At 43.6% G+C, this 14,212-nt stretch overlaps 1 protein-coding gene across 1 annotated transcript; it reads right to left on the bottom strand.

The window, feature by feature from the left end:
- Nucleotides 1–4,660: 4,660 nt before the first annotated feature.
- Sike1 (suppressor of IKBKE 1) lies at nucleotides 4,661–11,742 on the bottom strand. The gene is made up of 5 exons (XM_057794181.1): nucleotides 11,324–11,742; nucleotides 11,025–11,130; nucleotides 9,850–9,992; nucleotides 8,678–8,791; nucleotides 4,661–6,643 (listed from the first exon to the last, which is right to left on the bottom strand). The coding sequence occupies exons 1-5, from the start codon at nucleotides 11,480–11,482 to the stop codon at nucleotides 6,542–6,544; spliced, it is 624 nt and encodes a 207-aa protein (XP_057650164.1). The 5' UTR covers nucleotides 11,483–11,742; the 3' UTR covers nucleotides 4,661–6,541.
- Nucleotides 11,743–14,212: the final 2,470 nt, after the last annotated feature.

Raw genomic sequence — 14,212 nt, 5'->3', positions numbered from 1 at the left:
GCCTCTGTCTCTAGTTCTTTGGAAGATGTCAGTCATCTATTTTGTCAATGTCTCCCAATTTTGGTTTGTCTGATAGTTCCTCTTGATGAGACAGAGATTCTATATGATAGTTCTTTTTTTCTTTTTTTTTTTTTTCGAGACAGGGTTTCTCTGTAGCTTTGGTGCCCGTCCCGGAACTAGCTCTTGTAGACCTCGAACTCCCAGAGATCCGCCTGCCTCTGCCTCCTGAGTGCTGGGATTAAAGGCGTGCGCCACCACCGCCCAGCCTTCTATATGATAGTTCTATCCCACATGACCGTTGGTCTGTTAGGCCACACATGGGAAAGTGACTGTGTTACAAAGGAGCTGAACAATTCCCATTGCCTAGTGATGTCACAAGGTAGTGAAGTTGTAGGGAGGTGCATTAGTCCTGTCTTTATGGTGATGCTGGTGTAGACAAACCTGCAGTGCTGGTCCTGTAAGAGCACAGCAATGCAATTATGTAAAAGTGCATAACTGATAAAGAAAAGAAATGCCTGTTACCAGTCATGTAGTAATCTGTGCTTTTGAACGCTAGCATACTCACATTTATACAAAGCTTACTGTAAGCTAGTATGCCCTGTTGCATGAACAGCAGCTTCATACTTGTTTTTCCTGTCTCTCAACTGTATTGAGAAGCTACAATAAGTTGTTATCAGAGTTCTGGCAAAAGCCCCAGCTTCTGAGAGTCCCTCCAAACTGGTCTCTCACACACACCAGTCCCAGAAAGCCACTTAGAGATGAGCACGCAGTGGGTAAAGTGCTTACAACACAAGTCCAAGGACCTGATGTCGAAGCCCCAGAACCCACATAAAAAAGACAGAGAGGTACCGACACATCTCTAACCCCAGCTCTTCTGTGGTGAGCTGGGAGGAGGAGACAGGAGAAACCTTGGAGTCAGCTATCCTGGTGTACACAGAAGGAAACAAGAGACGCTGCAGCTAACAAGGTGGAAGACAAGCACCTGAGGCTGTCCTCTGACCTCCACATGTGCATCATGGCACATAGTGCCTCCAGCCCTTCCACACATGTACACATACACTCAAAAGAATTTTTTTTTTTAAGACAGGATCTCACTATGCAGCCACCATACCCTGTAGCTGGATTTTTCTGTCCCAACAGCCAGCTCTCAAATAACCACATGGGCCGGGAGGTGGTGGCGCACGCCTTTAATCCCAGCACTGGGGAGGCAGAGGCAGGTGGATCTCTGTGAGTTCGAGACCAGCCTGGTCTACAAGAGCTAGTTCCAGGACAGGCTCCAAAACCACAGAGAAACCCTGCTCAAAAAACAAAAAAAAAAAAAAAAAAAATCAAATAACCACATGGAGACTTCTTATCAATTATGAAAGCTTGGCCAATAGCTTATGCTTGTCCCACTAGCTCTTATAATTTAAATTAACCCAATTCTATTCATCTATGTATTACAATGTGACTCATGACATTTATCTGTTCTCCTGGATGTTTTGCTCCTCTGTGTAGCTGGCAACTCCACCTTCTTCCCAGCATTCTTTCTGCCCTGAAAATCATTCCTAGCTATTGGCCATTCAGCTTTTTATTAAACCAACCAAAGTGACACATCTTCACAGAGTACAAAATGATTATTCCACATTTCCTTTTTGTCTAAATAAGAAGATAAGGTTTTAACTCTAACATAGTAAAACAATAAACAATAAGAATAATTATCAGGTAAGAATTACATTTACAGTCATTTGTAATTTGTATTTGTCATTTGTATTTGGTGTGAAAATACCTCATTATGTATTCTATCTGGATGACTCCAAAGCTCTGTACCTAATTTATCTTCTATTATAACTAATGAAAACTATGACTATCTAGTTTTCAACTCAATTAAAGACCCCAGAAGGATGTAACATTACCTTAGTAAAAAAGAAGTGGAGAACAAGCAACTTCCAAAACTAAAAGAAACAACAGAAACAGAGGGCTGCATGGACAGTTGGCCAAGTTTCCTCGCAAAGTTGGGGCATCCGTCTTTGGTCTATAGGCCTAGAATATCTGACAGATTTAGCTGGGAAGTAAACATTTTTAAAGGACCATCCTGTCTTGGCAAAGTCCAGCAGTCACTTTTTTGTGTGTCCTGCTGGTCCAGTTTGGACGGCATACTGTCAGCAGTTGAGGCAAGGGCAGTTTCTTGCCCAAATGGCTAGCTTTTGTAATAAAGAAAGCAAACTCCATGTGGAGGTTCTTCAATGCCCATCATCCTTTTTTTTCTTTTTTGGTTTTTCGAGACAGGGTTTCTCTGTAGCTTTGGTGCCCATCCCAGAACTAGCTCTTGTAGTCCAGGCTGGCCTCGAATTCACAGAGATCCGCCTGCCTCTGCCTCCCGAGGGCTGGGATTAAAGGCGTGCGCCACCACCGCCTGGCTATTAAAACATTTTAAATACTGTATTCTGTGGATCTCTGAAGTGTTTGAAGACTTACCTGTTTATCTAAAATGTATCTGTTTGATCTTGAAGACACACCTAATGTGACTACAAGTCTGATTGTTATAGAAGACTAACTAGTAACCTGCATTACTTTATCATCCTAAATAGTTTGTAATAATAACTTCCAAGTACTAAAAATTTACATTACATTGTTAAATGAACTGCATAGGTACAACACCTTAAACAAGAATAGAAACACATATGTAGAATAACAAAAATAACCTCAAATTTGTATATATATATATATATATATACAGTATAACAATAATAACCTTAAATTTGTATCTTTTTTTGTTTTGTTTTGTTTTTTGTTTTTTGAGACGGGGTTTCTCTGTCGCTTTGGTGCCCATCCCGGAACTAGCTCTTGTAGTCTAGGCTGGCCTCAAATTCACAGAGATCCGCCTGCCTCTGCCTCCCGAGGGCTGGGATTAAAGGTGTGCGCCACCACCGCCCGGGCATTCCTATTTGTTGATTCAACTAAATTGAATTCATGGTATTTCCCAGTACACAGGCTATGGTGTTTCTCTTGCCCTTGTTTAATAAGAACAGATCAAAACCCGTGAGCTCCACAAAATATTTGGCATTTAAAGGCAACTTAACTTGGCGTTTAAGAAATGCACGGCAGAGTGCCTGGGTGTGAATCTTGGCTCTACTTTGGACAAATAAGAACCTTCTAGTGTGTGAGGAACTGTAGAGTTGAAATGGAGATTCTGTGAGGATCTGATGCAGGAAAGCTCTCAGCAGTTATAACCATTGCAGCACTGTCTAGACTTCCCTTCTGCAGCTGTTTTCTAGGTCTCCTCCCAGCCACCCCTCTGTCAACTGCTGCGATTCTCAAGTTTAAACAGTCCTTCCTGTGTCCTACACATACTTATATCAGATCTATCATAGCTATATGCACAACATTTTGTTCTGTATTTTGAGAGAGTCTCTCGTAGCCCAGGCTGGTTTTGAACTTGCTATGTAGCAAAGAATGACTGTGGATTCCTGATTTTCCTGCCTTTGCCTCTAGTTCTGGGATTGGAAGCATGTGCCTAGTTTCCCTGGTGCTGAGTGTCAAGACCAGTGCTCTGTGAACGGCAGGCAGGCACACCAGCCTGTGACATCTCCAACTCTCAGTTTTCCCCTTCCACCAAATGGGTTCTGGGGATTGATCTCAGGCCATCAGGCCTCGTGTCAGGCGCCCTTCCCTGCTGAGTCATCTCGCTGGCTCTAGCAGCCGTAGCCTTCAACTGGTACTGTCATCTTCTGGGATGATTATTAAAATGTAAATTCCAGACTATCCATAAATTTCTGTTTCAGTAGGTGAGTGAACAACATTTTAAGGAACATGGAACTAGATTTCAGTGATAAATTACGCATATGGTACTTCCGCAGTGAATACCTTACCAATACGTTATTTGCAGGGTTATACTGAGAATATATTGTGCTAACTGCAAATTGCTTACGAAATCTATGACAAGGTTGTTATATATGTGAAAAAGACCCCTCTACACTTTTCCCCCCTTTTCTTTTTTTTTTCAAATATTTATTTATTTATTATGTATACAATATTCTGTCTGCATGTATGCCTGAAGGCCAGAAGAGGGCACCAGACCTCATTACAGATGGTTGTGAGCCACCATGTGGTTGCTGGGAATTGAACTCAGGACCTTTGGAAGAGCAGGCAATGCTCTTAACCTCTGAGCCATCTCTCCAGCCCCCACTTTTTCCCCCTTAAGACAGTGTTTCTCTGTATAGAGATCTGGCTGGCCTTGAACTCAGAGATCCTCCTGCTCTGCCTCCTAGGTGTTGGGGTTACAGGTGTACACAACTGCCCTGTCCCTCTACACTTCTTTTTTGTTTGTTTTGTCTTTTCTTTTTTCTTTTTTTTTCCCCCAAGATAGGCTTTTTCTGTGTAACAGCCCTGGCTGTCTTGGAACTAACTCTTGTAGACCAGGCTGGCCTCAAACTCAGAGATCCACCTGCCTCCCGGGTGCTGGGATTTTGTTTTGGTTTTTCAAGACAGGGTTTCTCTGTGACTCTGGAGCCTGGACCTTGTAAACCAGGCTGGCGTTGAACTCACAGAAATCCACCTGCCTCTGCTTCCCAAGTGCTGGGATTAAAGGCGTGTGCCATCACTGCCTGGCCCTCTACACTTCTTAAGACTCATTACTCAGTAAAATTAGCAAATCTTCCCAAAAGACTTGTTTATTAGCAAAGATAATTTCATACACTAAATTCTTCCATCCACTGCAAGGGACATTAACATCTTCACACACAGTGAAGAGCGTTCCTTCTCCATTCAGTACACTAGCTCTATATTACCTTCACAGCATTAACACCAGGCAGCGTGTGTATGACGTAGGGCCCTGAAAGCTCAGTGTATTCCCAGGGCAAAAAGGAAGAGATTCTTCTGGTGGCTAAGGTGCACAGAGGAAACATAAGGCAGATACACTGCTGAAGCAGGCTCTGCTAACACTACCCTTTTCTTTCTTTTTTTTTTTTTTATATTTATTTATTTATTGTGTATACAATATTCTGTCTGCGTGTATGCCCGAAGGCCAGAAGAGGGCACCAGACCTCATTACAGATGGTTATGAGCCATCATGTGGTTGCTGGGAATTGAACTCAGGACCTTTGGAAGAACAGGCAGTGCTCTTAACCTCTGAGCCATCTCTCCAGCCCCCAACACTACCCTTTTCTATGGAACCCGATTGACAGCTGTCCTGTGTAGAGGATACCTGCTCCTGATGGGCTTGTGGAGTACACTTTGGGCACTTAGGGGACACTGCAAGGCCAACAGCTGGAGCTGTCCACAGCTCTATGTCAGTAGGTGCTAATGGGATCCGATGGACTCAACACATTCTGGATACAAAAGAAGCTTTATGACATATACAACACTAGATCTTTTTTAATACCACCTTTCTCATGTGGTATGGGGCTGAGTTGTGACAAATACTGACAGGGTTAAGATTTTTCAGCCACTCTGGGCAAACAAATAGCATAGAAGAGATTATGTATAAAGCAGAGCAAACCAGGACAGGGGAAGGCCGACAGGGGAACTAGCAGAGCCTCCATGCAGCCGGATCTTAGTGCTGTTCTCAACTGCCTGTGTGGCACGGGGAATGTAGAAACTTTCTGTTGGTGATAAAAGTGCTTCCATGTAAAAACCAAACACATCTAAGACAGCAGACCACTCCCGCCAGCGTGAGCCAGCCAAGCAGAGCCGATCTTCCCGCATAGCCGTATCAATTCAACAGTGGGCACAGTGCCTGCAAACTATGTGTTCTTCATAGCCGGCAAACTACCTAAGCCGAAGATTCCTTAGTCAAACAAGATGGGAAACTGACTACTTGATCAAATAAATAAATCTACTTTTGGCATTTAAATCAAGTGCTCACGTGGGACCGCACCAGACGGGGCAGGTCCAAGTTCCTCAGCACTCTCTGAATGACTGTGTGATCCTGGGGGAGGAGGAGAAACAACCCAAACCCAGATGACTTGATTTCAAGTATATTTCCCAGGGATAAGGAATAGATTCTCTCAAATTAAGAGTAAAGACACCCGACCACGAGGTGCCAGCTCCTAGCACCAGAGAGAATCCAAACTCCACAGATGAGTGGCTCAACTCAGAGGGGCTGCCAGTCCACTTCTGGGAATCATGTCACTTTTGCAAGTGGAAAAAGGAAATAAAATCAGGTTTATGCCAAACATGTACTTTTAAAAAGTTCGATCTCTTAAAAATTCTTAGAAGTCAATTTTATAATCCTATATAAAATAAAATCACTGGCTTATAATAAAGCGTTCAGATTTCAGAGATGTGAAAACAAACATGAACTGAAAACAACAGTTTATATAAATGCAGAAACTAAATGTAGTCTCTGACAAAGGAATGGGAGACGCCTCTGTGTTCACTAATACACCCCAAACTGTTCTGTGGACAATGAATAGCAAGTGGCAATTCTGGACTGCCACCTCAAACCTCTAATCAACACTAAGTCAAGTCTGTGGCAGGACTCTTGAAGGGACACGGCGTATGGAGAGGTCGTCACTTCTCTCCTGGACGGACCATCTGCAGCCTGCGTTCAGAAGTTCAGTTATTTGATGGGCTGAGAAGCAGGATCCACAAAACTTTCCTTTCCGACCTGAAGAGACTCACTGCTGATGGACAATAATTCTCGAAGTTCCTTATTTTCAAGCTGGGAAAAAAGGATAGTTTCTGTATTTTAAATGCTAAACTGTATTTAGGGCCAAAAGGAAGAAAAATATTTTTAAAGTTTTAAATGATTAAAAAAATATTTTTGAGACAGATTCTTACTAAATGGACTTTGCTGGCCTAGAATTTGATATGTAGATTGGGCTGGCCTTAAACTCACAGATAACTGCTTCTCTCTGCCTTCTGAGTACTGAGATTAGAGGCATGCAACACCACACCTAGATTTTAAACAATTACAACTCCCCCCACCCCCACCCTGCAGTGGTGGTGCATGCCTTTAATCCCAGTACTCGGGAGGGGGATCTCTGGGAGTTTGAGGCCAGTCTGGTCTACAGAGTGAGCTTCAGGACAGCCAAGGCTTCACTGAGAAACCCTGTCTTGAAAGACCAAAAACATTTTTTTCTTTTTAAATATATATATACATATACATACATACATACGTGTGTGTGTGTGTTTGCCTGCATGTATGTCTGTGTACCATGTGAATACCCTAGAAAGTCAGAAGAGGACACTGGATACCCTGGGTCTAGGGTTACATAAGTTATGAGTCACCACGTGGGTGCTCGGAATTGAACCCAGGGCCTCTGTAAGAGCAACAAGTGCTCCATAATTCAGCTAGTACTTTTGGTACTTGACACCTATCACTTCCTTTAATTTCTATCTAGATAGGCCGCCTTACACTCCATCTTTACCACCTCTGTAGACAATTCTCTTCTATTTTGAGGTAGGGTCTGATGTCATGGAGGCTGACCTGGATGATCCTTCTGTTTCTATCTCCTAAGTGCTAGAATTACAGTGTGTGCCATCATGTCCAGCTCTTTGCAGGACAAACTGATAAACTACAACATTTCTAGTTTCACCAAAAGGTTGAAGAGCATGATCAACAAAGCCTCCATCACATAAGCTGCTTCTCTCCGGACTCCGGAGTCAGGTTACTCACGTGTGTGTGTGTGTTTTGCTTGCACCTATGTATGTGCGCCATCTGAGTGTCAGAAGAGGGCATCAGATCCCTGGACCTGGAGCTTTGGATGGTTGTGAACCACCAATGGCTGCTGAGAACTGGGTCCTCTGCAAGAGCAGTAAGTGCTCTTGATTACTGAGCTATCTCTTCAGCCTCGGTCTTCTGAATCTTTCCTGTAACATTTACATACCATTCCTACTGCCCTTCCTTCACTAGGTTTGGACAGGGACCTTCTCTTTTTCCGTTTAAAATTTCTTAAAGGTGCCGGGCGGTGGTGGCGCACGCCTTTAATCTCAGCACTTGGGAGGCAGAGGCAGGCGGATCTCTGTGAGTTCAAGACCAGCCTGGTCTACAGAGCTAGTTCCAGGACAGGCTCCAAAACCACAGAGAAACCCTGTCTCGAAAAACCAAAAAAAAAAATTTCTTAAAGGTCCCACAACAGCACTTGAAATAAGCAGTCAAACCTGAGGGTTTTACCGACTAACCTCTGTCTCAAACCCCACAACTGACATTTCCATTGATTGCTGTTGACTCCACTTTATTATTTTCCAGAAAAGGGTATAAAGCAGAAATTGTAATTTTAAATCATTAGGACACAGAGAACATCAAGACTGTTAGTATTATGGCCAGCATAATACTACTGAGGCAACACAGGAGATTGATAAGGAAAATTTTGCATTTTAGACCAGTCCAGGCCACATTCTGAGACAACTCCCTTCCTCTTTTTTGAGACAGTCTTTTTGTTTTGTTTTGTTTTTTTGAGACAGGGTTTCTCTGTTTAGCTTTGGAGCCTGTCCTGGAACTAGCTCTTGTAGATCAGGCTGGCCTCAAACTCACAAAGATCCGCCTGCCTCTGCCTCCTGAGTGCTGGGATTAAAGGCGTGAGCCACCATTGCCTAGTTTGAGACATTCTTGTAAATAGGAAAATATTAATACACTGTAGTGATAGTATAGTGATGACATATGTGAGACCTATAAGAACTGTGTAAAAAAAATTGTAAATCAACAAAATAAATGAGGAAAAGAAGGGTGAACTTAACACAGCAACCACCTTACCTCCAGTTGCGCTAGTTTCTCCCGAATCTTACAGAACTGGTTATCATCCACCTGAGCTGCTTTCCTCATCACTTCCCCCATTTCACAGATTCGATCAATCTGACTTTCAATTTCCTGTGCAAACAAGATGAAAAGAAAAATAGGTTTTAGTTATGAAGACCACAAAAAGCATGTGCACTATGAATTTTAGGTCTATTAAAAACCTTGCAGAAATAAACTGGGAGGAGTTCATTTAGTAGTCGTTACAGAAGTTACACCTCAATTACACTATACTTTGAGTCATAATAATATTAGTCTGTGGTATTTCAAATAATTTCCATCTTTCAAAGAGCAGTTGCTATCCACACATCTGTAATCCTAGTCCTTGGGAGGCTGAGGAGGGAGGATTAGGAGTTAAAATGCCAGCCTGTACTAAATGGGCCCTAGCCTCAAGAAAAACAAAAACAAAACAAAAAACCAGACAATAACCCAAATATTTAGAGATTAAAAACATTCAACTATTTAAAACATCCCAGTTTCCTAAGACTTGTAAGTCAGTAAAAATGTTAAATGGAAGGTGAGACACACGGCCTCTTCCACTGTAGTAAACAGCAGCTTCCGATGTCAGAACTGTAGATTAGAATGCAAATATGTAACAAGGAAGCACCCTACAAACTGAAAAATAGCTACTGTGTTTCCAAATTAAATAATAAGTGATTAAAATATAGGAACAGCCATAAAACAAACTAGATCCTCCACACTCCTAGTAAGTATCGTGAGTAATTTAATGAAGTTAGTGAGCGCTGGCTATGTGGAAGATATGGATGAAACTGAACTCATGTCCCCATAACTATAAACTTAGGGCTTAGTAGAATATACAGGTAATAACCAGCCAACTATTCACTGAATGCCTTCAACGCTAGCTGTCATCATGCTTGCTATCTAGCCTAGGCTGGCCTAGAGCTCTAACCTTTTCTGTCTCAGGCTGAAAAAGATCGTGGTGCGGGAGGTGATGCGCTCAAAAGGATGTGAGGCCCCTGATCCCCTTTCATTCCTATCTTCACAAAGCCTCCGGCAGACAGAGTGACTATGGAACCCACGAAAGAGGAACATGCTTTTCTGCAAACAAAACAACAACAACCTCGAGGTTTCGGTTTGTTTTATTCGGAATTTATTTATCAGCGTGTTCTTACTGCGGAGTGAGACTGGTGAGCTCTCAGAACCGGTTCGGTATCCACTGCTTTTTTAGCCACCATTAACTGCAACATCTGTTTCCGGTACTTGCTCATGATGAGTTCCAAAGCATCCTGGTGTTCCTCCAAGGAAACCCATAGCTCTAACAAAAAAGCAAACATCTGGGCAATGACGTGTGTAGCAGATCTCAAGGCAAACCTCTTAATAGCTGGGGCTTGCTGAGACTCCGCGGGATCCTGTGACTCCAAAGTTGGGGGTCGGTATGCAAGCCCCCAGAAGTGGTGACGTCACCTGAAAAACGCTCTGGGTGGTAGAGTTTTGTAGCAGTAACATGGGATATGTAATCACAAAACACGGATTTGAATTCAGTTTTTTAATTTACTTGCTTAAGATTCAGAAGCAAAACAAGCCTATTATAAAAATGATTACACTTTGTTGATTTGAGTGCCAACACCACAGTGTAGATGTGAAGTTAGAGAACAACCTCCAGGAGCCGATTCTCTCCTTACACCACATGGATCCTCACGCCTGGCTTTTCAGGCCTCCTGGCTGGGGCCATGACCTGCTGGGACCATGACTTGCTGGCACCTGTGAACCTGTTTCTTAACTGCGTTGTGTAAATACTCTCGGGTTGTCGACTTCAAAATGATGCCAGGGGAATATAGTGCGATGGAAGATGTAAAAAGGTCTCCGTAAGACAACTGCCATACTGTTGTCAACTACCAAGCCTAAGGTACTTTGGATATCCCAAGATATGGATATTTTGGAGACAAAGTTCTAGCCTTCTGTCTAGCACAGGAACATAAAACAAAACACCAATCCCCCCAAAACCCCAATCTTAACTTTAGTGTTCACTCTAATTAATATTGAAATCTTACATTTTAAGACTCTGAACTTTAGTTATATGAGCCTTTATCTGGAATGTACCCCGCCCCCAGATATCTAACAATTCAACTGTACTAAACAACTCTTTCAAAGTCATCAGAAGACTTAAAAAAGAATAATCGAATAAATTTTACTGTTACCAGATGACCCTCTTTAGCGCGGACCCTAGATAGACATGAGATAGGCACGCTTGTGAACTGTTCAGGCCCTTGTATAAGAACGTCCAAAGTATTACCAGACACGGGAAAAAAAAGTCCTACACAAATGCACACACAGAGGCCCGACTAACCTCTGTTTTCCTGTTGTAAGTCTCTAATCTGGGTATTCTCTTGGGACAGCAGAATGTGAGGTTTGTATTTAGACATGTCCTTCACGTCGGGTGCATCCTCTTGATACTGGACAGACAGACAGATTAAGCCTTTGCGAACACAGGCAGGTGCTGCTAAGGCGGCAGCAGTCCCACCCATCGCACAGGAAGCTCTCACGCCCGCCCTGCCCTCCGGACCAGGATAAATCAGACGGCGACCCCACCCTCCCGCTCCTCGACGCGCCCACCCCAGGGCGCGGCCCGGCCCGGCCCGGCCCGACCTGCTCGGGTAGCACGGCGCCCGCCTCCCGCATCGCCGCCACCCGCCGGTGCAAAGCGGCCGACTGGTCCACCAGGGACTCGGCCGCCGCATCGTGTTCGCGCAGACGCTCCAGCAGCGTCTTGGCGTCTGTCATGATCTTCTCGATCGTGCAGCTCATAGTGGCCGAGGACGCCCGCCGGGCCCGCTAGCCTCAGCGATTCGCTCAACCCTTCCCTAGCTTGCGACCAGCACGACTCGCGTCACTTCCGGGCACACTTTAAAGGCGCCTCGGCAGCACGGTCGGCGCCTGCGCAGTCGTGGATTCGCGACAGCCTCTCTTGGGTGGAGTAGCAGAGGTCGGTTCGGTGCCACATCCTGGTTCTTCACGATGTTACAGTTGTTCCGGTCTCAGTTCTCCTTTTCTTCTGGTTTTGATTGATGTGGTTTGTTGTTTGGCCGTGGGATTTCAACAAGTTGCTGAAACGAACACCTCCAACAAAGTGATAAAATACACTGAAGCTCTCACTTCCGCCTCCCTCCCTTCCTCTGTGTCCTTTCTCTTCCCATCGCCCTTTCCCTTCTTACTCTCCTCCCCCGCTTTGCTCTCGTCTTCCCTCCCCCGCTTCCCCTTCCGTTAAAAGGTGAACAGTGACTGAGGACGGGCCCCGAGGTTGTCCTCTGACCTCCACATACACAACTGCACCGTGTATTCTAATAGGCACAGTTTCTCACACGCGCACACAAATGGGAAGCGTTGTTTAATGCAGTGCGGAGAAGTCTCTTGGCTTGAGGAAAGAATCTGCCCTTCTGCAGCACCGTGGCTGGTGGAGAATTCTTGGATAAAGTTCAGCGAAATTCTAGGAAAATAGAATAGTAATGTTTTGTCTCCGCCCACCCCCCCAGTGTTATCTCGAATTCAGCAGTGAAATTTGCAAACGTGATGTTAGCTATACTTTGAGATTTGGGAGGGTGCCTATTGCAAAATTTTTACACTTATAAAAATGTGTGAAGAGGTTGCCTCTGGGAAAATGAGTTCATGAATAATTTTCATACAGAAGGAAGAGAACTTTTAAGAAGCAAGACTTTTGGTTTTTCGAGGCAGGGTTTCTCTGTGGTTTTGGAGCCTGTCCTGGAACTAGCTCTTGTAGACCAGGCTGGTCTCGAACTCACAGAGATCCGCCTGCCTCTGCCTCCCAAGCGCTGGGATTAAAGATAGTCTCGAATAAGTTTGCAACAAAGAATAGGATATATTTGTATATATTTTGTAGGGAACATTTCCCAGGGTTCTTAGAAATATTTGAGGAGTGGACAGCTCCCTTAGAGTCATATGGAATGAGGGCTTAGATCATGTGAGCTGGATATTAAGGGATAAAGATCTCCTCGGTTCTGGAGAAGTTGGGGTCATGCAAGTAGCCTAAAAAACCTTAATGAAGGCATAAAAGCATAGCTTAGGATATTTGAAAGGGCTGATATGGGTTCAGGTGTTTTTTTGTTGTTGTTGTTTTGGTTTTTGGCTTTTCGAGACCGGGTTTCTCTGTAGCTTTAGAACCTGTCTGGAACTCACTCTGAAGACCAGACTGGCCTTGAACGCACAGAAATCTGTGGGATTAAAATCTGGGGACAGGTTTTCAGTTTGCCAACAGTATAGGTCTGAAGGTGAGGACTAAGAGTCTTTCCTTGATGCCACCTGCAATGTATGATAATATCAAACTTGGGGATAGGCTAGTTGATTTGTTTCTTATGTATTTGGCACTATATTTCTATTTGGTTGTACCTGTTGAACTCTTTGCCTTGTTTCAAGGATTTGGCGCGTGCACACACATACACACACACACACTATGTTTTGGGATGTTGTAAGTGCCGTAGGATTAGATTAGATTTATTATTGTAGAGTTCTGAGACTGTATGCAAAACTCCTGAAGAGTACACTTCCCAGGTGGCATTGGACTCAGGAATGTGAGACCTAGGGATATAATGACACACAGCTGAGGTGGCAGTTCCCTTATCTAGTAGAACACACCTAAGAACACACTCTCTAGTGGATAGAAGAAAAAAACAATATGGACTCCAGATCATCTTTTATTAGTTTTTCTTGTCTTGGGATGGCCATAAATATGAGTGCAGAAGGCAGGGGACTTGTGGGAGTAAGTGGGGACAAAGTCAGAGAGATACGCTAAATTTTTAATTCAGTATACAATATAAACAGACAGGTGGGGGATGATGGTGCACACATTTAATCCCAGCACTCGGGAGGCAGAAGCAGTCAGATCTCTGTGAGTTCGAGGTCAGCCTGGTTTACTGAGAGAGTTCCAGGATAGCCAAAGCTACACAGAGAAACCTTATCTCAAAAGAAAAACAACAATTTAAAACTACAACAACAAAACAAACAAAACCCAATATAAACAAGAATTTCCATGAAAAGAACAAATTCAACTTTAACTTTTAATAAATTGGAAAATTCGCTGGGCGTTGGTGGCGCTTTCCTTTAATCCCAGCACTCGGGAGGCAGAGGCAGGCAAATCTCTGTGAGTTCAAGTTCAGCCTGGTGTACAAGAGCTAGTTCCAGGACAGGCTCCAAAACCACAGAGAAACCCTGTCTTGAAAAACAAAAAAAAAAAAAAACAAAAAAAAAATTGGAAAATTGCATTGGATAAGTTTATTTGCTTACTTTATTCTTTTATGAAACGTTTTGGAGCCAGCAAGAGAGCTTAACTTAAAGGTGCTTGCCTGAGTTCTATCGCCAGGATACACTCCTAAGTTGTCCTCTGTCCCAAAACCCCTATAAATCAATAAATGATAAAAAAAAAATAAGACAAGTGAGTTTGAATCTTGTGGTAGGAGAGAACCACACCCAGGAATTTTTCTTTGACCTCCATGCAGCCACTTGAACTCTCTCTCTCTCTCTCTC

Source organism: Chionomys nivalis, chromosome 18, assembly GCF_950005125.1.
Source record: "Chionomys nivalis chromosome 18, mChiNiv1.1, whole genome shotgun sequence".
Classification (NCBI taxonomy): domain Eukaryota; kingdom Metazoa; phylum Chordata; class Mammalia; order Rodentia; family Cricetidae; genus Chionomys; species Chionomys nivalis.
Note: the sequence above shows the minus strand (reverse complement) of the source record. Positions and strands in the feature narration are given on the sequence as shown.

Excerpts from the sequence above, each read along its gene's own strand:
- Sike1 (XM_057794181.1), bottom strand. The coding sequence starts at position 11,482 with ATGAGCTGCACGATCGAGAAGATCATGACAGACGCCAAGACGCTGCTG. Across the intron at positions 11,131-11,323 it reads GCGCCGTGCTACCCGAGCAG|TATCAAGAGGATGCACCCGA; the intron begins GTCGGGCCGGGC and ends CTGTCTGTCCAG. Across the intron at positions 6,644-8,677 it reads AGAAACTAGCGCAACTGGAG|CTTGAAAATAAGGAACTTCG; the intron begins GTAAGGTGGTTG and ends CTTTTTTCCCAG.